General features: G+C 41.7%; 1 protein-coding gene and 1 long non-coding RNA gene across 2 annotated transcripts in view; one reads left to right on the top strand and one right to left on the bottom strand.

The window, feature by feature from the left end:
• Positions 1-26012, bottom strand: part of LOC122619505 (serine-rich adhesin for platelets) — a 42358-nt gene extending 16346 nt beyond the window's left edge. Inside the window, exons 1-2 of the mRNA XM_043796486.1 lie at positions 25804-26012; positions 17170-18524 (exon numbers count right to left, since the gene is read on the bottom strand). Of these exons, the coding sequence (XP_043652421.1) occupies positions 17170-17974 (805 nt within the window). The 5' untranslated portion in view covers positions 17975-18524; positions 25804-26012. The remainder of the gene's footprint in view (positions 1-17169; positions 18525-25803) is intronic.
• Positions 20032-26837, top strand: LOC122619506. Its single transcript, XR_006326081.1, has 2 exons — positions 20032-20160; positions 26006-26837. It is a non-coding gene; the product is annotated as an uncharacterized LOC122619506 (long non-coding RNA).
• Positions 26838-27178: the final 341 nt, after the last annotated feature.

Here is a 27178-nt window from a genome sequence, read left to right as displayed (position 1 = left end):
TTAGGGGAACTAAAAGTGGTATCTGGTATCTGGTCTGGCACCCAGTATCTGATAGTGGGCCAGACACACTCTCTGCTTATCTCTTGGCCCGGCAACAGGCCTCCTCTAACCACTTTCCTGGCCAAGTGTGGCAAGTGCAATTGGCAATAGTTGGTGCTAGTTTATGCGTGCTCTGATTTCATGATGTGTGAATCGGCTCGTTAAATGTTTGGCCAGATGCAGTGAGAAATTTGCCAGTTGCTAGTTGCCAGTTTGCTGCGAATATGCCACATGAAATGCAAGAGGTTCACTTAAGAGTGCCAGTTAAATGTATTTACTTAATTCATTAAAAGTATATTTATCGGAAGCAAAACTAGCAGGATACTAACGATCTACTTACACTGCTTAAGCTTTATTGAAAAATGTTCTTTAACCTTGTTATATATATAAGAATATTAAAGAGGAATTACATGAATTTAACACCATTTTACCGATCGCCTTTTATGTAATAATCCATTGTCAAATTCCCATCTTTCATATCTGCTCGACTGATGCAACGTTGTTGCCTAATAGAGCACGTGAAATTCTCAGACTGTGCCATATTTTCGCTGGATTTTTGTAGGCCATGTTCCAGGCAATTGTTTTTTCTTCACTCGAGTTGTTCGATGTTTGTTTGCTCTGTATATACATGCAAGCCAGAAACAAATAGCATTGCATAAATCAAAGATTTAACTCGCTGAAGTGCGTGACTAATGAGTGAGAATCAGGGTGCGAAAAAAGGAGTAGATTAGGAGTGCAACACCACTTAATAATCCGCCGATTGCTTGTGTGTGGCTACTGTGCGACATTCTGTCTGATGTCCCACTCGAGTGCATTTTTATGGTCGCTCATTAATTTTATGGCTTTTCATTTGTCGGATGTGGAGGCGGAACTGCGCGATAAGGAGGGTCCCACACATGGGAGCGTAATATGCACTTGTTAGACAGACCCACTGGCTATAGATGGATGGACGCACTTGCTCCAATGACCGCATTGGCCCCTATATCATGCACCGATCGCATAACTCGTCGTGGCGGGATTTCACGCAGGATTGTCAGTGCGGTTTGATTGCGAAACCGTTTGCCAAAACACGTCCCACAATCAGCTAATTGGACGGACGTACTCGACTCCCCAGTGTCGCTTTCATTAGCATGCAAATGCAGATCGCGGCGATATCTGAATCCGAATCTGCTCCGCTTCTGTTCCTTAATGGTCGCTACGTGTTTCGGTGCCTGCTCTTTTGTAATTAATGTGATCCGCCGACTGACCTTAACTGTGTGTTGTCAGCCTGATTAAAGAGTGTTGAAAAACAAGTTGTTACTGCCCCCACCAAGCCAATGAAACGGAAAACGAGGACCCACAGCCTGGACTTGTGGACACTCGAGGATCCTGAAAACGAAACTGGCTGTCGGGGCATTCTGTCATTTTAATGGTGACTCTGGGATTGGCTTTTTTGCTTTCGATTTTGAGTCTAATTAAGGCGAACATGTGCCAAGATCAATGTCGGCGGCGCCACGGTGGCGTGCGTATCTGAAAGATACTTATGCGTTTACTACATAGCGGATAAAACCAATATGCCAGCTACCGAAAATTAATTTATGCCATTCTCAGACGACTTGTTTGCCATAATTGCACTTCGCCAGCTGACAAATTGCATTCGCGTAATGGCATTTTCGACTGGCATTATTAGTGCGTTTTTAAATCCGATCCGCGAATTATGCGCATTTTGCATGCCATTTATGAGAGGCAAGCGAAATCTGTATGGCATTGAACTCTCAAGGGATGTCTTCATCGGGCTCCTCGCCGTTTGCTGTCAAGTTTAAAGCCACCGAATAAAGTTTGCTTGCCGGAGGATATGTGCAATACACAATGTCATTCAGAGTGACACACCCACTACACCCATAAGGCACACAAAAAAAAATGTTCAAACTGAATTAATATATGCTTTTTAAAGTAGACAAAAAAAATAAAATAATCGCCTCTAATACAGTTAAAAATGTTTAATTAGGTACACTTAACGAGTGTAATTTTTGTGTGCGGTTTTATGTAGAGCATCGCCATTATTATAGAATGTTTTACACTATATTGCTTATGTGAGGTATATTTGTTACTTTTAATTTTTTATCTATTGAGTAAAAGTGATTAAAAAATAGCGTTAAATAGTAATGGCTAAACTCAGGCCAAAATTACTCTCACTAATTTCCTAAAGCTACGAAATGTTTTAAATACGCAAAATTTTTCGCAGTGCACGTTCTCCCACAAGTAAAACGTAGTTTGAGTGTGGGCCCTAGGCTCAAACTCAAGTCGTGAGGAAGTCATAGACCGAGTTGATGAGTTGGGACTGCCTTCCAAAAGTAATGTCACCGATTTGCATGCAAATTGCACGCGGAAGTTTCCGCTAACAAGGCCGTTAAGGCCATTAAACTTGGCCCAGGCCGAGTCAGTCAGAATCCCTGCGATTCCGACTCCGTTCCAGCCAGATGGAGCCAAAGGGCCAGTGAGTCAAAGTGCAAATATGTGGCCACCCGACGCCTCCACATTACTCAAGCTCACGCCTCTGAATACAATTCAATCCAAAGGTCCGCCCGGGGTCGCATGCAACTAATGAAGTTGAAGCACATCCCCCGGGCTTTCAGATCGAAGTCTTGCTAAATTTAGACCGAATGGCGGGGTCCTCCGGCCAGGCTTGCCACCTACGATAAATCAAAGTTAATCAGATCTAGTTTCGATTGGGTTTTAACGGCTCGCTGCGCTCCACTGCCATTCGGCTCCATTCGGCTCCTTTCGATGCCATTTAAATTAGCTGCCGGGTAATTTATCGCATTGTTGCCTCTTTGCAGGTTTCGTTTAGCGCCAGGATGCCGCTAGGTCCGATCGGCCGGCCCAGACACAAAGGCCTTTGAGCCCCGTCTTCAGCCCGTAGTCTCCATTCTTGAGTCCCAGTCTACATTCTTCAGGCCTTCAGGCAGCCTCTCGACTCCTGGCTCTTTGGTTCGAGACTTGTCCGAGTCGCTTGCGCCCGACTGAAACTGAATGGGCTACCAATACTAGTCGATAATTACGCATATTTTGTTGCCTGTTTTGACGTTGGTTTTTATTTTTATTCACTTTTATGCAGTCCGGCGGAGAGAGTATGAAGAGCTAGGCTGACTGAAGCAGGGGATTGCCTATCAGCATATAAATATCCACTCTTATGATGAGCTAAATATTTAAAAGCCTCATAATCGGAGCAAGAGCTACAAACCAGTACAAATCTCAGTCCTGTTTCCAAGAAATATGACTGACAAAACGGGCCAATTAGAACAATTAATTCTCAATAAGTGGATGTCATTTGAGTCTTCGTAAGACCGGATTTGAAAATTATAAAGGTACATTAAATTTAAATAAAATACAATGTCTCTAGTTTCTGTTAAAATGTATTAATATTTCTTTTTTTTTTGTAACTTAGTGAAAAGGTATTATCGACTTCCTTATTTTCCCGGCCATTTATTCCTTTGATCCCGCACTTTAAAACTAAATTGACCATTAAAGCAATTCGTTCTCCATATAATAAGCCTATTTATAGTAGTCTTGTTATTATTGACCTCTATCATTGATAGTTTACACAAGTAGGCCTAGGAAAATAATCCACAAGGGCATGAAAACTTCGGCGCTCCAATAAAAGCGCGCCGGCGAGGTTTTAATATTATTTTCCTACACTCCATTTAGCATGTCGAGCATTGTCTTGGCGTGAGGATTGGCCATCGTTGTGTTTTTAGTAGCTGTTAAATGGCACGGACGCAGTCGGTGGTCTCTTCGATTTTTCTTGGCAGCGAGATCTAGTGCTCGGCTTGTTTTTAACACCCATCCAGAGTCGGGGTTGCGAGTTCTGGATCGGATCTCTGGGCAGGAAACCCAAATGGGTTTCAATTTACACACTTGTCGCCAGGCTCTTTGCTTTGCTTTGCCCACATCGGAGCAGATCGGAGTGCATGTGGATGGGAACCTTGTCATCGCCTGGAATAAGGCGCTTATTTATTTGCAATGGCTTATAAGAATCTTAAGGCATCGGAACGGATCGCCTGGTATCGCGTTGCAGAGACGTATCGCAATTATAAATCAGTTTAAGGCTTTCCGGAGCCCTGGGCCCCCGTGACATTAAGCAATGAAACCTTTTGAGCTCTGTTTGGCTTTGTCTTTGTCAAGTGGGCTGTCTGTCCAGAGCGTCAATCCTGGCCAGACCACCTTCCACTGGAGCATCCACGCTCCGTGTGGCACCTTTGTTTGCATCATTCTGACGATGTGGCGATCGCCGCTGATTGCCAAACACGAACAAATGAATGATTGCCCCAGAGCCCAGTTCAAACGGATCCATCACGGATTTCTCTCACGGCTATACGTCGTCTATGTTTGCTAATAACTCAACAGCTAATCAGCGAGCAGCTCCTCGCAGCATGTAGCCCGCAATTAAGCGAGCAGAAATGTATCTTTATATCTTTAGATCTTCGAATCTTTGGTATCTTTGCATCTGCATCAACAAACAGGCCTCAGCACATGCCGTGCAGCATTAGACAAATCAATTATGCTGACTTTATTTGGGTGGGGCTCGATCTGTTTGACTATCTAATGGAGATGCTGATCAGATAAGCTGATCAGAGGTACTGCGTGTGTGGGAAAGCATTACGCCGAGGAATTCTGAATTCCGAATTCAGATTGCAGAAAGACTTTTCACACTAAGACTCTTCGCCTGAGTTGCTAAAATAAATTCGCAGCAAATTCCATCAAAAGTCGTCAGCTGACGGGAATTTGATCGCTATCGCAAAAGTTTGGGGCAATAGCCGATAAGGCAGTCATATTTAATTTATAATGTGTAGCCAAAGGAGCCGCCCTCTTAACGCACCGACTATTAACACAAGTTTCCGCTTTGGGGCCTCTATTAATCATCATAATTGATGACAATTGGCCTGGTGCTTTCTGGTGCGTTGTGTCGTAACAAAACGCTTATCGGCCATAGCTGAATCTAACACTATTAGTCAATGGATCGCTCCAGCTGCCTATCATCAATTTATCTGCAAAATACCCCCCGCACTTCGTATTCGTACTCGCAGATAGAACTGCATTCTTGTCTAACTGATTTATGAATTTGACCGCCGATCCATTTGCAAGGCAAGTTGGAGAAGCTCAGTTAATGACCCTGCCTACTCTTTATTTCTGCACTTTCCACTGATTTTCCATTGACTTTTCCGCAACGTAGATCAATGGCCTTTCAGTAAGTTAGTAGGCAACCGATCGGCACAGAAATTGAAATCAATTCAAGGCACACACTCCTAACACACAAAAGCCAGTTGAACTTTGGTGGTTGAACGGCTTGATTGCTCTGCCGATTGACGGGGTGACTGAGTGACCTAGTGCAGTTCGTGGAACCGAGGAACTCCCAAGATCAATACCCATTCAATTGAAATCGATCAGAAAATCGCAAGTGGGTGATGCAGGGAGAAAAGGCCTGCGCATAAAGTAGTTAGTCATTCGAAAGAAAGAAGAATTCAATAATATTAAATATAACTAGTATCATCCTATACATTTTTTGTACTAAATTATTATTAAATCACTCTTACATCAGTTACTTAATCTCCATTAGGGCGCGTTCAAATGTACCCTAATGCTCGCATAACAGATCGGTAAAATTTCCATGAATAATTTTTCCATCATTTGCATGCCATTTCCATTCTTACAGCAACAACTTTCAATGATCCAAATACTTAGCACAATTTTCTTGGAAAAAATCGCGCGCACTTTTAAAGCCACTAGCTTAGTGGCTACTCGCATTTGCTTTGTTCAGCTTTGTTTTTCAGCTATTTAGTCAAGCGATTAGTGTCAATTTGTGCAGAGCATAACTTTAAGTACACACATGGTTATGGCCACTGTGGGTTGCTTTCTCGCGCCAGATTGTGTGTCGGCGTGTTTATTCAATTAGCATACATTTTTTACTATTTTTGCTATTTGGCAACCCGAAGAGGGGTTAAAAAGAAGTAGCTGGCTGGAGAAGGAGGATCCGCAGGCGGAAAAGACGGCGATGACATGGACATAATTGCAGGCTATTTATCATGGCCAGTTGAACTGGAGACAACTCACTGAGCAAACTACGCAATCGCAGAGCTGGAATTAACACACCTAGGCCACGTAGCAGATGCCATTGGATCGGGAACACCATCCCCGCTGGGCCAAGTTCAAGTCCCATCCTCAAGTGCATCCTCACACCCATAGCCATAGCCATACCCACGTTACCCGAACCCCTACCCATCCCCATTCTCGTCGCCATTTAAATGCAGACAAAGTAATTGCCGAGCACTGGCTGATTAAAATGGATTTATAAATTATGCAGCGGTGCGATTAAAATCGCCTCAACGGTCGCGTCGGCGGCGCTTCCAAAAGATATTTCCTCTGCCAGTGCCTTTAGGCCCATATATACATATAAATATATGTATATCCCCTTATTCCTTTTTGTTCCTTACGTGCCCGCAGTTTGGCTAATAGAAAGATTTATCACCCCGTCGGCGACTTGCAGGCCAGGCTCGATTTCCAGCTCAGCGATAAAAACCGCCTTCAATTCGCGACCGCGTTACGATTTCAATTTTCATTTCACTTGCAAGGCGGCGCGTCAATTCCTCTGCCCTAGGGCATTATTTATGTACCGCACTGTACGGGGCTTGTGGACTCTATCTTCGCTTTTCCTCTTAATTTATGGCATTTAAATTGCAATTTCTTGTCGCGGATTGGCGAGAAAAAGTGCTGAAATGAATGGATGGCACTCTCGGCTGCCTTCAATTTTCACACCTCTACATAAAATTCAACGCTTTTTTGGGTTCTTTCTATTAGCAACTTCAAACTGGCCTGGAATTGATTTGGCTCGGATGCTGGGCCAGCCCACATGTGATCGCCACCGATTTCCCTGATTTGTGGTCAACACGGAATCACTTTTCATGGGAAACAAATTTTGTTGAATGGCCGGAGTAACGGGTATGCTGAGATTCCCCGCTGATTTGATAGATTATGTGGAGCACATGGCTCTGCCAGGTGCGAAATCATAAACGTTTCTTGTGTTTATTTTGTGAAAATTCCAAAGATTGGCATTGAATTGGATATGGTGAATTATCAAGGAATACTGACATTGTTTTTTCGGTTTTATTAAACTATTTAATATTAATTTTAGATTCTAAGGACCAACTACAAATGATCTTGTGTAAATAAATACTTTGTATAAATATTACAGTATTTTACAATTATAACGCTTTGTTACGTCTCAGCATGGAGAGTATATTTATTTTTAAACGTTTTTAATAATGGAATGGAGAATGATGTTATCAATGCATATTCCCCATAAACCCTTCTCGCCAAGTTGTTAACTAAAAGCTATTGCTATAACTATCAATTTTACACACACTCACTGTCTGATGTGCATTGAAAAACCAATAAAATAACGCAAAATGCCCAAGCGAATAGCAAATAAATGCCCATACGTCAGGCGTCAGACAAGGTAAACTGTTTGACAATCACGCCCTGAACTCTGGACTCTTAAATGAAAGAAAGTAAATCCCAGTGAATATATGCATTTAACTTTGGCAATCAATTAGGCGAGAGCGACCGCCCAGTTATCGAACGCGGGCCAATCCGAGGGCATTTATCTTCATTAGACCGCCGAGATGCAAATCAATCTGCCAAGTGCCGTCGAAGATTTCAGTTTGGAGGCTGGACTGGCGGTATAGCATATGTAAATATCGACGGATCGCTGATGTAATGCCGCAGATAGGCAGACCCAGTGAGTTTTCCTTTTGGCCAACTGTGTGGCAATGGTGTGGAAAGCCTGCCAGCGGCCTGATAGGCAAATCAACAGGTTGAACGGGGCGCCACTCACTGGACAAACTGGTAGTGGAGCATCTCACCTCGCTCAATCTCAATCCCAATCAAAGCAAAATTGTATCGAAAATGGATTGAGAGAGGGCACCGCACCGGGGGAAATCCGATTCGGAGGTGAGTTGAATTGAATTGGATCTAATCAAGGTCCCGTTAGGCCAAAATCCCCAAGATCAGTATCTAATCGGGAGCCGTCCAAAGAATTTCCATGCAATTAAAAGGCAGCCCCATGACGGATGCTCCACCTTTCGGCACCTGGATCCCCTCCCGAGATCAGGGCAAACAAAATGCAGTTGTCCATTATCCGATCAACTGCCTCAATCGACACCCACGGCGCTCGAACTCAAATAGAGCTAATACACTAATACTTTAATTGATCATGCCGTAAGTAAGTACATCAATTTCGGTGTTGCAACAGAGCAGCTGCCACCCACGGCTACAAAATCAGCTAGCCCCAGATACACATATACATTTCTGTAGATTCTTAGCTGCTCTTCCTAGCAGCATAATGGAAAGTGTCTTGAACGGATTATGGATGAATTCTTTTTGGATGTGGGCTGGCGCTGTGACTCGTGCTAGTGTCAAGCAGCGACGGTGCCTGGTGGTTCCCCTCCCAATGATTAAGTGCAGCGGATTCCCGGATTTGGAGAACAGCAGTGCAGCCACTTAGCAGCGTAATCCGCCGTTGGGAGAGAACTTTTCACTTTATTTTTTGTATATTACATTTTCAGGAAGCACTTATATTTTATATTCTTAAAACGAGAGCATCTGAATCTCTATGGTGTTACCTTCAAATTAATGGAATTTTTCGGGGTCTTTACAGAGATGCTGTGAATTCTGAATTAAACAGGTCTACAGACTTCGCTAAATTGTAACATGCACAAGTTCTTTTTCTTCTTTGATGACGACTATTATTTTGCAACGTTTTTTAATTTTCCGCTGTATCACATTTATGGCCAGATTGGCCGATCACCTAAGTTGTCGCATTCCCAGGCGGCCAAACACAGATGTATTACCATCCGAATCCAATCGGCTCGAAGTGGGTGCGCTGCTAATTTGGCACTCGGCAACAATTCAAATCCGCGAGTCCAGCGGCGACATTTCCCATAGATCACAACTGTCTGTGGACCTCGCCCCGAGATCTCTTGGTCTGGGGGTCTCGAGATCGCGTGGGAGTGGGAGTGGAAGTGGGAGTGAGGTGGCGGTAGTCGGGCGGACTGTCACGGACTGTCAGAGACGTTGCAAAGGTAATTAGCATGGCACCCCGCCATACGAACCCCGGTGACATTTGTCAACAATCTGTCAAAATAAAATGCAACAAAGGCCGCTGCGACGGTCATAAATTTAATGCAGTGCCTATTGGCCGGGTTTGAGCAATTTTTATGGCCGATATGCGATATGCGATATCACCACTGGGTTAGTGGAATGGTCAATTAGACGGGCACGATTCCAGTGGGCGAGATGGGAGCCAAACAAAGGCCAGTAGCTCCGCGTATTACTTACATTGTAGAATGCTAATGGAACTGGCCTTTGCCAGCCTCCGAAATTATCATTCATAAATGCACGAACTGCGGCTTATAAATGGGTCAATCAAGTGAAGTAATCGAGACGCGAGGAAGAAAGCCAGAACAAGACCAGAAAATATAAAACAGAAAAAAGAAACATACTGTTGAACAAGTTAACAAGTTGTTGGCCCCCAGGCAGTGGAGCACTTTCAATTGTCGGGGGCCCAGCAAATTGGACGTTTAAAATTTATTGTCGCTGCCTCTGTGAGCCCAGACTGCCCACGTGGGTGGTCATTTTCATTTTCCCTTTTTGGAAAGCCCATCGAGCCATCGATGTCGGGGGACTCGAGTTAGTGGGTCACTGGAGCCCGCCTCATTATGCAACTGCAACTGCAACTGCATTGGCCATTAAATCCGGTCATAAAATCAAGCATCCATCCTGCACTTCAATTACCCGGCAGAAGAAGAAGCCTCTCATCCGTGATCTCCTCCGCAGATCTTCTGTTTGTCCGCTGTAAATACCGCGGAATACCATGGAGATGTCGGTCCTCGGCCGGCTGTTTGGCAAATTAGCAAGCTCGTTAAGAAGCCTAGCGGCCTAGAGACTGCTGGCCAGTCGGTTCTTCTATTGGCCAAAAAATGCCATTGAAAACAAACAGATTGCAGCTCTTAAAACTTCGCCCTGCACTTTAGTGGCGCTCATAAAATTGACCCGCCACGGAAGCGATTTCTGGTTGTCTGGGGAAAGTGTTTGATCTTCCACGAAAGTGTGCTCATAAAGCCCTCGATCCGATGATGATCAGCGGAGCAATCAAATTGGATAATTAATAGCTCGGCTGTGATGGGGCGCAATGTGAGCACGAAAATGAATGAAAAGCAAAAGAATTTCCACCTATGCGGAAGCACTTTCCGCAGGAATTCTGCGGAGAATGTAATGTCATTCTGGGAGAGCAAGAGCATTTTGGGTTGGGGGCAGTTCAGGGAGCTCAATCAGCTGCCCATTCAGCCAGACACACTTCCTCATTGCCCTGGATAATCCAGCGTGCAGTCATAGATACTAATTGAAACTCATTGTTCACTTTTGACGCCCATCAATTGCCCGGCGAAGTGACTGCGATGACGCTGCTGCCCGCGTCGACCAGCCCAAACAATTGACACTTTTTCAATTGCACCTTTGCACACATGGCCGGAATGGGGTGGTGGGGAAAATGGAAAAAGCATAGGGTGGGGGCCGGTGGGGGCGGCAGATGCCTGGGGAACCCGCACACCTTGCACTCCCGCCGCTGGCGTCAATTAGTTTAAATAATGCGTGTATACACAGAGAACGGGTTAGAGTCATTGGCCCACACTCACAGAAAATTGGGGATCCAATCTATGCAGTGCAAGGTACAAATAAATATGGTCACGATTGTAGGGAAGATTGGATCGACAGATATAACAGCTTGGACACAATCTTATTGTGAACTATTTCAGGCAGCCTTGTCTGAAATGATGTGAAGGTGTTCCCTAGTTTTTTCGAGTGCGTGCTCAGACCTTCTCTCAGACATACTCCACCCCTTCAGCCACCACCTCCAACCCCGTGCCCCTGAAACCTGCAGCATGGTCATTAGAATTTTGTATACACTGCACAACATCAGAGCGCACTGGGACTCGGTGTGTGTGTCATCACCTCAATTGGGTTCACTTCCTACTTGCAAGATGCAGACACGGGCACTGATAACAAAATGTATCTGCAAGATGCTTTTCGCTTTTCACTTTTTCCAACGGAAGTCATTTTCAAGTTGAATTTTGCTTTTGCTTTTTTCGTGGAGACACCATCGGGATTGAAGCCGCGTTTTATCTAAGCAAATTGCACACGCACTTAACCCGCTTCCAGTAGCTAAAATATCTAATATAGAGCGGGATCCGAGGCACGCGGGTCTCCAGACAGACCGCCTTCCACATTTTTTATGGCCTTCCTCCCATAGTCGCGCATATTAAGGAGAACACATCCCCCTTCTGAGAAATGGGGAAAAAAGGGGGGATTGAACGCTTTTTGCATGCAAAAATGTATGCAGCAGGCCGAAAATGTTTCGCCGGGTATATTAGTGGCTCAATTTGTCGATTGGCTCTGTAAACTTGAGCTATTAAGTGCGAACATATTTGAGGAGGAGGTGTATCCAATCCAATCCAATCCGATCCCCATTCCCCAAGAGAGACGGCTTTCGTTTAAACCGGATTCATAACGAGCAAACGCCTCCTGTAAATTGAAAATTTGTTATTTTGAGCGCGTGTGCGGCTGTTGTGGGTCTGGTGATGGCAGTGAAACGATCATTAATATGTCATTTACAAGTCGGCAAATTGTCGCTAGTAAATTGGCAAGGAAGTTGAGACCTATCTACTTGCCAGGTTATGCCACGTTGAGCCGTTCAAAGGCTCACTTTCGATTGAACTTTTTCGAAGATTTGCCGCTTGATTACTGAAAATCAAACTAAAATTTCCCAAGCCCATCCGTCAATTTCGCTTTCAATCACTATCACTCAGCACCCATAAAGAAAGGCAGAACTTTCGCTTTTTCCATCCCAAATGTTTGGCTTGAGTAAACAACAATTTCTCAAATCTTTTGGAAAAGTTCGGTGTGTGTGAGTGCCAGATATTTTGAAGGTGTAACTGCAGTTTACTCAAATAATTCTCGGAACTCCATGATGCCCAACACTTTCTTATCAACTTCTATCGGTGCGCTCACTTTTATTTTACTCGACTTTAGATTTACGATACCACTGGCAATTGGCAATTACAGTGCAATTAATTTATAATCCCCGGGGGCACTACTAGAGACCTACTTAGCCGCAGAGTAGGTGACACACTTAAGTCGAAACATTTATGGGGCAATTGCAAAGATAACATACTTAAGCTTTCCGATATGATATTTATGATTGTTGAACTTCGAAGTGGGGGAATATCTTTTCTTGGCGCCCAAAGACTTTTCCGAGATATACTTCATATTGCGATTGACTCCGACTTTGGGTGTTGAGCAATGAGTCAAATTATCTGCGCTATCGGTGAGCAATTTCGGTTCAAATTAATCACTTCATTTGCACGAAATCCGGTTGGCTAAAAAGGCTTCGAGTTGCAGTGGAAAATCGTGAAAAAAATGCATTTGCATCGCCAACGCAAAGTGCATTAATAAATTGATCCAGTTTCGGCCTGGGTTTTTCCTGTTTTATTGCAACTTGTAGGTGGCCGTGTTTTGACTGTTTACCACTTGTTCAATGGCCTCTGTGAAGTTGACCGCTTTTTGGATACCCATCCGATTTCGTGCCAACCCAAATTTTTCCAACTTCGCGAAATGCATGTCTGAGCCCACAGATTTACGACTCAAATGACCATGAACGTGTCGGTATGGAAATGTCTATATAGACGAGTACGTATCCGGTTATATTATCGCTCAGTATGCAAAAGAACGAAATGAAAGGAAACTCTACTAAAAGTGCAGAGAATTATAGGACTGTATGCAGAGTTTTAGAAAGTCTTGCAAATGCTATGCATACCAAAAATTTGAATATGGGGGCTCATAAAACTAATTCTGTAGAACATGTACCACATAATTATCATTTTCCAGGCCTAAAAATGAAATTATAAATATACATCAGACTAGTATCCCCCAAAAGCCTATTAATGTTATAAGAAACACATAAATATGTTTCCAATCTACTGGGTTCTGTGCCACCGGGCACCGCTGCAATATCTGCTGGTTGGACCTGAATGTGAATCGACCTGGGTGAAAATGAATTGGCCGTAAAAATGATTGTAAAACAACGCCAATAACCACGGCAGCAACAGCTGCCGAGAACTGCGTGCAAAATGTCATTAATCATTGTAATTTATATAGCGGGCCAGCTTCATAAACCATCGACGACTTCGGGGGCCGTTTACAAAATGTTTTCGGTCTTACGAATTTACGCATAATTTCAAAACATTGTCAATGCAGGCGGGGAAGCGGTAATATCAATACTTTTGACCAACTTATCTGGCCTAGACCTTTTTACCTTTTATGTAACCGACAAGTGGAGAGGAGACCGAAGACCGAAGACCGAAACGAAACAGTTCATTGCCACCTGGCTAAAAATATAGAAGTCAGCGCCGCAGAAAAGTCGAGCGGCTGCCGGAAAAACATTTGCAGAGGAAGAGCTCCTCCATCCAAAAGTTTAGCCCACGCCACGTTTGCTGGCAAATCCATTTGACATATTGCGTCGTCCGCTCGCCCATTTGCCGTCCCTGTTTGGCTACCCAGAAAACTCTGGGCCATAATCTTATCTAAAACAAAACACTTTCGCGGTATTTTCAAGCCCCTATGCTGCCCGGCGCATAAATCAGCACCACTACCGGCACCACCAGCGCCACTGCCACCACCGGTGCCACTGCTGCCACTGCCACTGCTGACTGATGATGAGCCACATCGCTGACAATAGCTTGTCAAGTGTTGTCTCCTCATCTGCCCGCCACCCACTCACTTACACGCCGATGCCGATATATTCACCGAAAATCGGATCTCCAAATATTTCTCATGAAACGACAGATGGAAAAGTCCACGGGAAATATATGTATTTGCTGTCACTTGAAATTCTGACTTTTAATTATGATTATAATTATTATAAAAATCTGGAATTCGATTGAGGACTCTTATCCGAATATACAAATAATAATGAGTTAAAAAAAAACATTAGATCGGAAAAATGGTTGTTTCCTTGTGATCTAACCTATATTTTTAATAATTTTTTACATATATTAGATTTACTGAACATTTTAGGTAACACAAAATAATTCTACCAGTTTATTGCTCTTTAAAGTATTAAATAGTCGGCTAGGCTTTCCTAAAATTTGCACCACCTTCCATTTGCTCTCCTTCTTTGTCTGATCTGAAAATTCCAACAATAATTTTTGGCCGCCGTCTAGCCAGCAGAAGTGCGATCGCTCACTAGATTGCTTTGGATCCGTGACGTAGCCAGCGGCGAAATGTTTGTGTAAAATTAATTTATCGTATTATGTGCCGAAAGTGATATAATAGTCCGGCCATTTGGTATACTTAGGAATTAACTGTGTTGAAATTTCCTTTTTTCTTTTCATGCCCGATTGCCGTGCCGAATCTATTTATCATGATCTCGGGGGATTAAAATTGATGCAATTATCTAAATTTACATAAAAAATTCTAGGCTGGCGTTAAAAATAACTCTGAGAAGTTGGAAACCGATCTTTAATTGAGAAATTCGTTATGGATGGGTAACCAATTTTAACGAGTTCACTTTCCCACAAAAATAGCTCGACAAAGGCCACGTCTGTTGACTTTTTACGCACTAAACATGGGACAAAGACTTTGTGTGTCAAGTCGTGTTCTAGACGAGCTAAAGGCTTGGATAAAAAATAAATAATAATGTAGAAGATTTTTATTTATAAAGACAATTAACATGCCGGAGTCAAGAGGCAGTGACAGTGAAAGTAACTGCAGTGGGATCAATGCAATGTTGGCCAAACTGTCGGAGCAACTCCATCAACTTCACCGGCCACAAGAGCGAAAGACGTGCCGTAAATTAAGTTATCAAACGAGATGCTGTCGGAAGCTTTTAGCATCCACCAACTGCAGTTTGTCCTCTGGGATTTCGGTCGACTCGGGCTTCACTCAACTTCACACCTCGGTCCACGCACTAAATCAGTCGCATAATTGCCGCCTGGCCGCCGGGCCAAGTACTCTCCATATATCATCTCGAAAATATGGTATGCACGCCCCCCGTGCTAGGGTCTTCTTTATTTTACCCCGGACTTGGACTTGGGCTCGGATCGGATCGGGTTGGGGTTTAGTTCAGGCTCGGACACCGTTATTCGCTGCTGCAATTTGTGGGCAACTGCAACGGGCGTTGAGCTTCACCCGACTTTTGGAGGTCAACTGGTTGATGAGCCTCGCGAGGTGCCTCTGAAGATGCCAGCTGACAGAGTGGAAAATGCGCAATATGTGGCACTTTTCATTTTGTTTGGACAGCTTTAATTCGAAGCAGTTGTCACTGCCTGACGGCGGTTTTGGGGCTCAACGTTTTCCAGCGATTAATGGGTGGAAAATATAAAATTTAGTTACTAATAAACTACATTTTAAAATATTATTTGTTTATTCTAAAAATACATTATATTAAAGCTACTATGAGCCAAGTTCTGAAAATATTGATCTATCCTTCCAAAACTTCTCAGTCAATATAAGATTGCATCATTAAGTAATTTCAAAGATATGGCTGTATTTCTCTTTGTCACCATCTCATCATCATAGCATTCTGGGCGATAAAGCTTTACTACTCCAACACAAGTTCAGCACAATATCCGGAGACGTGATTTTTGGAGCACTTTGTACAATTCACAGCCCATAAAAGACTCACTCAGTCACTAATAAACACAAATTGCTTGGTTAGTTGCCACTGAGTTGGCTTGTGAAAGTACCAGGTTCGAGGGTGAGAGCACCCACAACGGCTAGAGAAACCTGCCAGCATTTTCCTCTTGCTGCTTGACCATAAAAATCATTCCCAAACCTCACAACTCCCACAATCTCTCAAAAGCTCTTATACGCGGCCATTTCAATCTTATCGCACTCCACTCGCATTATCGCCGCCTGATCGAGTTCAAAATCAAATTAACACCTGAGGCAGGTTCCGGGAGATATGTAAAGTACAACCGCGGTGGTGAATTAAAAAATTTGTACCCCGGCGAAACAAAATCCCCGCTATCTATGCGGCATCTGGGAAGCTCACGATGATGTTCCTCAATGGCGATGATGCGTTCGCCCCGATAAGCGAAAAACCGGAATCAGGTTGTACAACAAGTTTTTCGGTTGCTTTATCAGTGCTGCGAATTGCTGGCCAACTGGAGGGGAGTCAATGAAAATGAAGCTGTAAATTAATTCGACTGGCGGCCCAAAAGTTATGCAAATGCTGCGTGCCGGAGGAGCTGATCTCATGACCATCTTCATCAGACTGAAACTGACTCATTTCCCACTGGGAGCCCGGCTAATCAGGGCGAGCGGTTAATTAAGGCAAGATTTATGCCCTTAGCCCACTAAAGAATTTATATGCCAAATAATACAAAGCCGGGGGCCACAGGCATTGCCAAATCAAGTGTCTAACTTAATGATGCTCAACATAAACAGACGAGAGCCGCGGAAAATACGATTTCTTTGGCGGATCCCAGTGCGTGTTACGCAGCTTTTATGAGAACTTTCAACTTGTGGGCGCTCTACATATGTGCATATGTAGGTGGGGTACACGGACTACGATCGGATGTGTTTACACATACATCCCTCCGCTGATGACTGTGGGCATGTATTATTTCTGATATTCTAAATATTTCATATGGCCATTGGCATTAGTTTATTTGGTTGTTCATGCAGTCCAAGTGGAATGGGTGGTTCGAAAAAAACCAAACAAAAGAACCACCGAAGGAATAGAACATACAACAAATCAAAACCGAAATACATGGTGAGTAATGAGGGGGTGGGAGGATGGGTGGCATCCACTTTGAAGTTCATTATAGCGGCATCAAGTAATAGATCTTTAACAACCAAATCTGGAGAAGATAGAAACTACTGTATTGGTACCTCACATTCCAACAGAACGAATCTGTTAGCTCTCTACAGCTCACTTTAACATAAGAGTACTGTTTTGAAGTTCAATTTATATGGTTCTTCTTCATAAAATCTTCAAATATTATTTAAAAAATATCATAAATTGGTTTTTCTACTCACTGAATTCACTATTCTCGTCCTGCGTTCCGTTGACAACGCCATCCCGCAATATCTGAAGGATGCGATTCTTAATGTACAGCTGGATCTTGCGGGAGGTCCAGGCCAAATGGGACTGTGGCACTGTGGAGCGTTCGTTGCGGTCCAGATTGCTGATGGGTGTGTTACTGCTACTGCTATTTATGTTAAGACTACTTCTAGGGTTGCTCAGTCTTTTCGATTTCGAACCAATGAAATTATTGTCAGCGGGCTGCTGGTGATGATGATGGTGCTTCTTCTGCTGCTGCTGATTCTGGTGACGAATGCTGCGTTCGGTACGCGACAGGACCGCCAGATGCTCGTTCGGCATCGCTGAGATGACGAATCCCAGCGGCTCCTCCAGCTGATCGGAGTCCTCCTCCTGGGATGGGTATTGGGATTGGACCTGGGTTTGAGTTTGGGTTTGGGTTTGGGTTTGCGGTGTGCTTGTTATGGTAGTTGGATGCGTGCTTAAGCTCTGATTAAATTCAGCATTAATACTTTGATTTGTGGGTTGATTTACACTACGTTCACTCACTGCGCTCGGCACTAAACTACTACGACTATGATCACTTTGTAGAAAACTATTACTAAGCAGATTGCTATTGTTCGTGCTGTTGGATTTTGATGTGGATGTGGATGTGTATGTGGATCCGGATGAGTCTGTCAGGTTGTTGTCCATGGCCATGAGGGGCATCGCAGATGCAAGGCCCCGCCAGGCGATGATGAACGAGAGGAGGGCGCCCAGCAGCGCCAGGGCCCTCCAGTCCAAGCGCAGGTTTCTTCGCATCAAAGATCACCACTTTGGTTCACAGGAGTTTCTCGAGCCGTTGTTTTCCGCCCGGTTCGGAATCTGAATCCGAATGTTTATAATTTGTGTATAAATCGCTTGTCTCGAAGTTGTTTATAGATTGTTTGCCAGTTTACTGGGCGTTCGCCACGCCCTCGGGTGTCGTTGAAACATATGTACGCCCCGTTTTCAGAAATCTTTTACTTTCGTTTCGATTGCGTGTTTCTTTCTTTTCACTGACTTTGCTTTGATTTAAAAGTCTCTCTCTGAGCCCGTTTAAACTTTCGTTAAAATCTTTTCGCCTCTTTCCTGGCAGGAAATTAGGTTATCATATCGTAGACTTGTACTTGTTCGACACTTTTCAATTGCTGCTGTGGCTGTTGCTGTTGCGGATCTTCATCTTCGTCTTCCCCGCTGATAATGCATCTTATCAACGCCAATGACTTTCTTGTCATGTCAGAGATTCCGCTGTTAACTTGGGGAGCGAAAAATGAAGCAATCTCAGCTTTTTTATGCGGACAAATTTTGGTTGGCTAACATAGTTGACGAGCTGCAATGAAAAAAGTATCGGAGGAACATTTAGTTGATTGTGATTGACAGAGTATAAGTCATTAACTAAGAGATTATCTGTACCGTAAAATATCTCATCACGTGACACTCACTTGCTCAGCCTTAAATTTATGGCCTTCGGGAATTGGCTTTGAAAATTCCGTAGCAAACATATGCAACACAAATTTGGATTAAGCCAAATTGTACATAAATTCTTCAGCTAAGCGCTTTTAACGCAATTTTTGACATTTTAATTAGCTTTTGCCTATATAACGAAACAACGACAAAGTGGCACAGTTTAATTTTAGCCAACGGTCTATCAACGGACCAAAGATACAATTGTATCTATATGGGCGACAAGTGATCGGCAAGAGGTTACATAAAAACTGCCCAAAGGGAGCAGTTACGCAAAGGAAAAACTCGGTGAAAACATCGAAAATGACTTTCCCAAACGGAGCGAGTGAGAGGGAAAGCCCCTTCAAGAGTGGCGGACAGGCAAATTGTTTAAAAATAAATGGGCAACAAAAGCAATTCGCTCAGAAAACTGTGTCGAATTTGAAAATAATCACGCACTAACTTCGTCGGCAAATAGTATCCGTGTATCTGTGAATGTCCGTATCTATGAGATATTCGCAGGGCGACGGGGCGGCTGAGTGACGTTGCCGCTGCACTTCCACTCGACTTCTGTCTTTTTGGCACGTGTTCAGCTAGGCAAGCCTACGCAGCAGCATTTTTTCTGCAACATTTAAGTGCACCCCGTTTTAATTACCATAAACAACAAAAACAGCAGGAAGAGCCCCAACAAATCCAATTGGCGACAAAACAGAGACAACACAAAATTCTGTCCCATCAACATGTTAATTGCTTTTGCGTCCTTCTGTCCAAACTGCCAGCAATGTTATGCAATGCGTTGACTTTGAGATGAGTTTTTAAAAATCAAAACCTTCCCAATAAGTTATGGAACCATCCAGATCGTAAAGTCCAACATTTGCATGCCAGCTGAGCTATAAAGTTATAAAAACAAGAGGCCAACGCAATCCGTTGAACCAGAGAAACCCAATACTATAAGTGTAATATAAAAATCAGCGAAATTCTTCAGGTTTTCATCATCCTTCAGCATATAAAGAAATGAATTTAAACCTTTGCCTTCGCCGGTTTAATGCCTTTCACCCAAATACGACGATGAATAAAAAGTATATGTGCCACAGCAGGCAAAATGTGTGCCAAGCCTGCTGCAGATTCGGTCTCAAGGTGTTGTTTATGTTGTTTTTTCAGTAGTAGAATTTATGAGGAATTCTGTAAGGGCACAAAAGTTCCAGCCTCAACGACCACAAAATTACCGGCAAGAAAAAAAGATAAAAACCCCCAAAAAGGGAAGCGTGTCTTGACACATGCCGAAAGTTATAAAAATAGCGAGGGAAGAATAAATACCTAAACGTAGACGGAGTATACAAATAACACCTATGATTCGTAGGGCCAAAACCAAAAAAGTATCTGTTTTTACGACCTCAGGCCTTCGGCTCATCTGTCATTTATAAGCCTCCACAATTCAACAAATTATGAGGGGCATAAAAAAATAATGAAATCTTTTGTGGTTTCTCCCCGGTGCGTTTAACTCCCCAAAAGGCCCCTAATATGTAAGTATATGCAGATATTATCGAACGCCATATTAAATGAGAGTCGAAATTTGATTGCCGTAATTGCTCTGGCAAACTACTGCACTCTTAACGAAAGCAAAAGTCCAACGATCACTGAACACCCCCATATCATTAAATATGGAAAAAGACTTGAGCTGTCATCTGAGTAGATTCTAGTCTGTTATAAAACTTGAATTTCGCTTAACCCAAATTTAACTGGCAATCTTCGGTGGCAGTCGCCTAATCAAATTAATGTCCAAACCACAAAAAAAACGATCACCAAGACCAAAAACTCAAAGAAAACGTACATATATTATACAGTGTATAACAATGAATGGCCAGAGACGTGTGGCGGCGTCTTTGGTGAGCAGATAAATTAGTTTTATAATAAAATGATCTTAAATGCCCACAATGGGAGTAATAGAGATATTTGTGAATAAGAATGGACACAAAATAAAGCCGATTGATCGAAGATTTTTTCAAAGCGTAGATAATATTTAAAATGAATATTCAGATAAAATAAAAAATAATTGCTTACTACAAATTTCCAAATGGAATAAATATTCCACGAAGTGTCAGGAAAACATTTTATAAAACCATCCCATTGTCCATGCAAATAGAATATTGTCTGATGAATAAAGAATATAGTCTGTGCAGCTTTCCGCCGCGAACAGCTTGACAACAAGTCATCAAAGTCGAATAGCAAAAGCCCAGTAAAATATTTAAATCGATGTCTTCAACTGTGGGTTTCCATGATGGCTTTGGGAAGCCACTGAAATCGAAGCCAGGCCTAGTCATCGATCAAAAATGGCAGTCGCTCCACAACCTGATTAGCAAATTTGAACTGTTTTGTTTTTGGCTTACTGCCCCTTATCGAAAAACGTTAAGTTTATGCGTTTGAAATGCGTTTGACATTTGCGCTACCCGCTGTTTTAATGGCGGCGCTGACAGATGGGTTTTGTGGCATTCGGAAAGTATTCAACGGATCGCATGTATCTGGCGGATCGCATGTATCTGGCGGATCGCCTGGATGGCGATAAATCTAAGCCGAGCTGCGCAACTTAATTAGTTCATGTCAGACGGTTGGCTACCCCAATATAAAGACAAAGGCGAGAAACGCTCTTTGGACATTTATTACAAGCTAAAATGTCGGACATATGTAAATTGTTTAGACCCTTTTGAGGTTTTTGCTAATATGCAAATGATTCACGCAGATTGCCCGCTCAGAAAAATGTATATAATTTATAATAACTGAATAACAATTTAAATAGGCTAATAAAATAAATACGACATTAAATTAGCATAAATTTTGTTTCCAATGTATTTAATACGCTAACCGGTTTAGGCATTTAGAAGAGAATGTTTCCTGTTTTTAATTGCATTAATTCGTATTTTGGCAATTTTAAGATGTTTAGTTTTATTAGTGCTCTTGTAAGATTTATTTGTTTGTTTTAAAAAGCGGTGCTAATTCATAATATTTATTGCGCGAATCTATTACCCAGAAAACCCTTTAGCAATGTCGTATTTCATTCTTCTTGCGGTTGGCAGTAACAAACAGTGCCAAAACCACAAATTCCCAGACTCTTCACTTACATAAATGTGCAATTTATTCATGGCTTGCGGTTATGGTTTTTGACCAACTTTAGTTTGGGCAATAAAACAAATTAGGCCCACAAATAGACAAAACAATGTTGTGAACTGCAATAATATTTAAATATTAAATATTTTGCCTACTATTAGAAAAAGTATTTCAATGCCACGTTGAAAGCGAAAAGAATTTAACAAATGTGCAAAGATATATGGGCCTAACAATGAAATTCTAGTTCAAGAGAAGATAAATTTGTATTTATTTTCCCCGCTAAGTGTCTGACGTTCATTGTCGTGTTGACACTTGTCACAAGATTGAACGAGAATAAATATACATATACTCGTAGTACTTGTTTCCATACGTACATTAGTGTATTATTTTGTATTATGGAATGCTTAGCGAAAGATTGATGTGCGGTGGCATTCCCTGACAACTGCCCTATAGATAGTATCCACCAGAATGCAAACAAGGCGATGCAGTTGGATGAAGATTATTGTCGCTGATCTGGTTCTCTTTGGATCCCATACCCCGCCCCTCGATTCAACTCCCGTGTTTACAAAACAATTAATTTTCTTTGGAAAAACAAGAAAAGCGTCGAACGGGGGAAATGGAAAAGATACCGAAACATAACTCAGGCAGCCAGCCAAATGCACTAATCGATGTGCACTTCATTCGTATGGAAACGGGCATAAGATACTTGAAGGCATCACTGTTAGATACTTGCCAACAATCCGCGGGGAAAGCACTGCCGCCAGGGAAAAGTAGAAAAGAAAAGTACGTTGGAAAACCTGAGCGCTCAAAGGCAGCGCTTTTGTGTAATCGATTTGAACCGGAAGCAATTGGGTTGCCGCAGTCGCAGCGGCAGCGGAAAAAATCCTCTCAAGATGCAGCTATTTTAAATATTTAGTGCACGAGACAGGCGAGGGCACAATCGCAGATACACGCACACAAGCCACACAGCAATTCGATTCAATCACATGCGGCGATGCTAACAACAAAGCAAATATCGGTCGCCAGATATATTGACAACATATAGAAAGGCTGATATAGGCAGGCCGCTGCGGTTTGCACAAGGGAACTTAAATGAAAAAGTGACTTCCATAGATAATCTACATATGTATAAATACAAGCACACATGGAAGTGCTTAAAAAAGTTCCTTAAGGAAAAAGTTACAGTCAAAAAACGTATATCAAAGTATGTTCCTGATTATTAAATTATTAGTTTATTAAAATGATTTCAACACATAGGTTTTAGCGGTAAGGTACTTCCTTAGAAATTTGAATCAGTTCCTGTCACCTTCGCCACCATGCATCTCACTTAACATGTATCTTGCCTTCACCAACACATTGCCAACAGGCAGACTCATCTCCCACACATTTTCGCACATTTATTGTAGTCTAATTAAAAGTCACGCACTTTACGTGCGAAAATTAAAAGGAAAACCGTCGTTTTAAAATAAAAACAGCAGAAAACGACGAAATCAAAGACAACGCGACGTATTAGTAATGTGACATACAGACAGCCAACAAAACAACAATTGCGTCTAGGATATTTTTAAAATGCGTCAAACAACCCAAAAAAAATATATAAAAAAGAAGGAAAACCGCCAAAAAAGAGAGACAACAACAACAAACCTGAGTATAATACGCGACGATTTTCCCGTTTTCATTTTGCCTTTTTGTTGCTCACTTTTTAACTGAGCGGTGTACCTAAAGCTGTTGCCATGTGAAATCGTGTGTGTGCGTCTCCAAATGTATGCCGCACATTATGTGGTCTAGTGTTCACGCTTCATTAAAACAAACGCTAAATTTTTACTGAGTTTCCCGCATTTTCCGCCTTCCTTCGCCGACTTCAGCCGATTTTATTCCCAGTGCTATGCGCCACTTTTGGCCAAAAAGGAAAACAAACCGCAAAACTATTTACGCACGGCCGTAAAACTTTTTTCTTTTGCATGCGATAAGCTTTATCTACGAACTATGATCGTTGTATTTCAAACTTTGCCTTCACTGCTTGGTGCCCATCAATCAGGCACAATTTGTAAATGTGTCACAGGCCCAGCGAAAAGTTACCCAACTCACGCGTTTCAGAACTAAACCTGATAATTGGCTGGCTATATGACATCTCAAGTCCGTAGGTAAGCACGCCAGACTCTGGAGTCCAATGAATATATAAAGTCCACACTTAATTTTTGCCTATACAATTTAATGACTTCGTTTTCTTCTGCATGAACTTATGTCTTAATGTCTTTATTTTACGGTGGGCGTTTCAATTATTCAATCGTTGACGTAGCCAGAAACAGTTTCGTACTAAACAATTATCCAATTATTTTCTTTGCCCTTGAGGGATCTTGGTTTTTAGTTAATGAAATTGTGACGTGAGAACTTTAATGGAAAGATAAATTGAATTTTATCGGGTTATGGATTTTTATGTGTAATCAATTTATGCACCTTTAACCCTTATTTTTGGTAAATAGGAAAAAGGGTTTGGAAAAAAAGCTACTCAACTTGACTGTGAAGATAATTTCATTAGGAATTATATAAAAAAAGATTCCACGCTTTAACCAATTATATTTCAAACTATAAATCATAATTGCCCAAAACAATTTGTAAAACCATTGTAAATTAAAGATAACTAAAGAACAATTTTAAATATTTTCCTAAGACCTCAAATGAGTTTGAAAAATGGACTGACAAAATCTCAAAATACCAAATAGGTAATAGCTTCTATAAATAACGACCCTGATTTGAGTTAAGCACTCTTCGCTGCCATTAATTATAAAGGATATCACCCACTAGTCCACTCAGCCGAAATTCATACAGTTTATACTTTATCGCGATCCCCACATGTCGCAGTTTATCTGTCGCTCGGCCGTCCAAACTGTGATCCGGCATGTGATTAGCAGTTGTTGAACCCGACACACACTTGCGTGCGGCAATAACGCAAATTCGCACACAGATACAGATACAGATACGCAGCGCAAATCAGCCGCAGGAACAGCAAGAACAACAAGCCAGCTTAGATAATAGCGCACAAATGTTAGATAATAGTCAGCGCCGCCAATTTATAGGACAAAAAGTGCACGCGCAGAGTGAGAAAGAAAAAAGTTTATAGGGAAAAAGTCGCGAAATGAGATTAAAAGCGCCTGCGTGCGTTTGCAAATAGAGATACGCACAATTCGCAGATACACAGATACGCAGATACAGATACTTTTGAAGACGGCGATAAAGATTCACAAATGTATATGCGTTTTGCAAAAAAAAACTATAAATAATCCCAAAGAGTGTGTGATTAAATTTATATGGATTTCGCTTTTATAGAGTAGGTTCTCCTAAGGTCGTTTGCTTTCACCGGTTTGCAAAAAAAAACATTTTGCTAAATTTTGTTTTCCTTACTTATTGTTTATTTGGGGCAGATTAACACGGAAAAGTACTTGAAAGCACTTGGCTGTAAATCAAATTTAATTTGTTTATAGCTAACTGCATTCAGATTACGTTTTAAGTGATATCATTCTCCATAGGTGTTGATCAATCAAAGCGAATATGAATTGAATTATTTCAATTAGCATACCACTAATATAAAATTAGTTTTTTTTGGCGTTTGCTTTAGCTCGCTATTTGTTTGTTGAAATCAATTTATTTTGTATTTATACATTTGGGTATTTAATTACTTTCCCTCGTCGGACATTTAAATACACTTATTAGTCGGCGCGCTGCCAAGTGGAAAATGATTTTAATTTATTTTAAAAGTTACCAAACAAATTGCCACAATCCACGAATTCAAAATATTTTATTTAAATGCTCTTCTTCAAGCGACCAAAGAACTGAAATATGAATTTTAGTATTTCCAAACATAAAATCTAATAATATAGAAAAACAAATTTTTTCTCAGCTCGACATACTTGAAACTTTCATTAATTTTAGGCTTGCGTTTACTAAGCTCTGAAGACCGAAATCCAAAGAAACATTTTGCAACATTTGAACAAATACGTCAAGAAACAACAAAGTTACTAAAAAAAAGAACTTATGTAAGAGCGTTGAAACAGAAAATTACGCACCTTGTTTTTATGTTTGTTTGCTTTTTACAATTTTACGATTCTTTTTTTGGACGCGTTGTATTCTTCGTTGATTTTCAGAGAGTTGCACTTTGCACACTTTAAAACTTACGGCAACAACAATTCAACATTTTCATAATATTTTTCTGATATTCCTCTTTAAAAACACAACACAAACCATATATATATTTTTATATATTTTCAGATCTTCGAATTGCTCGTATCTAAACGATTTCAGCGGCCTTTTCCAATTGTAACGACTCTCTTGGATTTCGAAAAGAACTTTCGTGTTTCAAACTTCCTATCCGCCGAGATTATTGTTTCGATCTCCTTTGGACACGATTGCACACAAAACCGGAACATCGAGTACGGCAAAACGGAGCGATTACGGACGCGATCACGATGATGGGTTACGATTAGATGGTTAGGATGTGCCAGATGGATCGGATCGAATGGAAGGTCGGAAAAATTCGAAAACGCTGCGGATGCGGCTGCGGATGCGGATAAGCGGACTTCGAGTGCTACTGCGACTGCGGACGCTCCGCTCACTGTGTGTTCCCAAAGCGTGCTAGTCAGAGACTGAAACCATGAGCAAAAAGACCCTGTCGATGAGGCGACGCTTCGTGCGTTCATGCCGAGCACGTTTGCGGCGGGGCGAGCGCGAGAGAGAGAGTGCGATGCGGCGCCGTGCGGCGGGAGGGAGATGGGGAGAGTGAGAGCGAGTAGTGGGCGAGTCAGGTAAACGACAAGAATGGTCAGCTATAGTGAATGGGTGACCATTCCAGGTGTGATATGGGTTTATCCATGATTCCCAATTCATCCTTGCGATCTGACGAAACTGCGGCTTAAGTGAATGAAACGGTGCTAACTCTCTGATTCATCCATTAGTCCACTAGAGCTAGCATCAAAAATACCGGTATAATTATCATTGCTAATTATACTTTGTAGCTAAAAAAGTTATTAATTTAAATGAGAAGATGATAATATTTAATTACAAATATGTAAAACTATTGTTTTACTCACTTGGTGCTTAAAAACTACTGTTACTAGCTCAACAGTGTAGTAAAATATTAAATGCAAGCTCTGAATAAATTTATATTTGTTTATTGTATATTTATTTCTTTTGTACAAAGTTTATAAATTTTCAGTGTGCAGTATTGTAAATATTGTACATGATGGCACCTTTTTTAAAATAGAAAATTGTTAGAAAATACAATTGATTCAGGTCGATCTTAAAACTAGAAAACCTATTAAATGTAGATATACTCATATTTAATATAATTTTTATATCAATAATTTTTATTAATTTTTATTTATACAGAAAATAAGTTCTCTTAGATTTCTGTAGTCAACCCATTCTTAAGAATACTTTTTCTTA

This window comes from Drosophila teissieri, chromosome 3R, assembly GCF_016746235.2.
Source record: "Drosophila teissieri strain GT53w chromosome 3R, Prin_Dtei_1.1, whole genome shotgun sequence".
Taxonomy (NCBI): domain Eukaryota; kingdom Metazoa; phylum Arthropoda; class Insecta; order Diptera; family Drosophilidae; genus Drosophila; species Drosophila teissieri.
The sequence above is the reverse complement of the archived record's forward strand: the minus strand, read 5'-3'. Positions and strand labels throughout refer to the sequence as shown.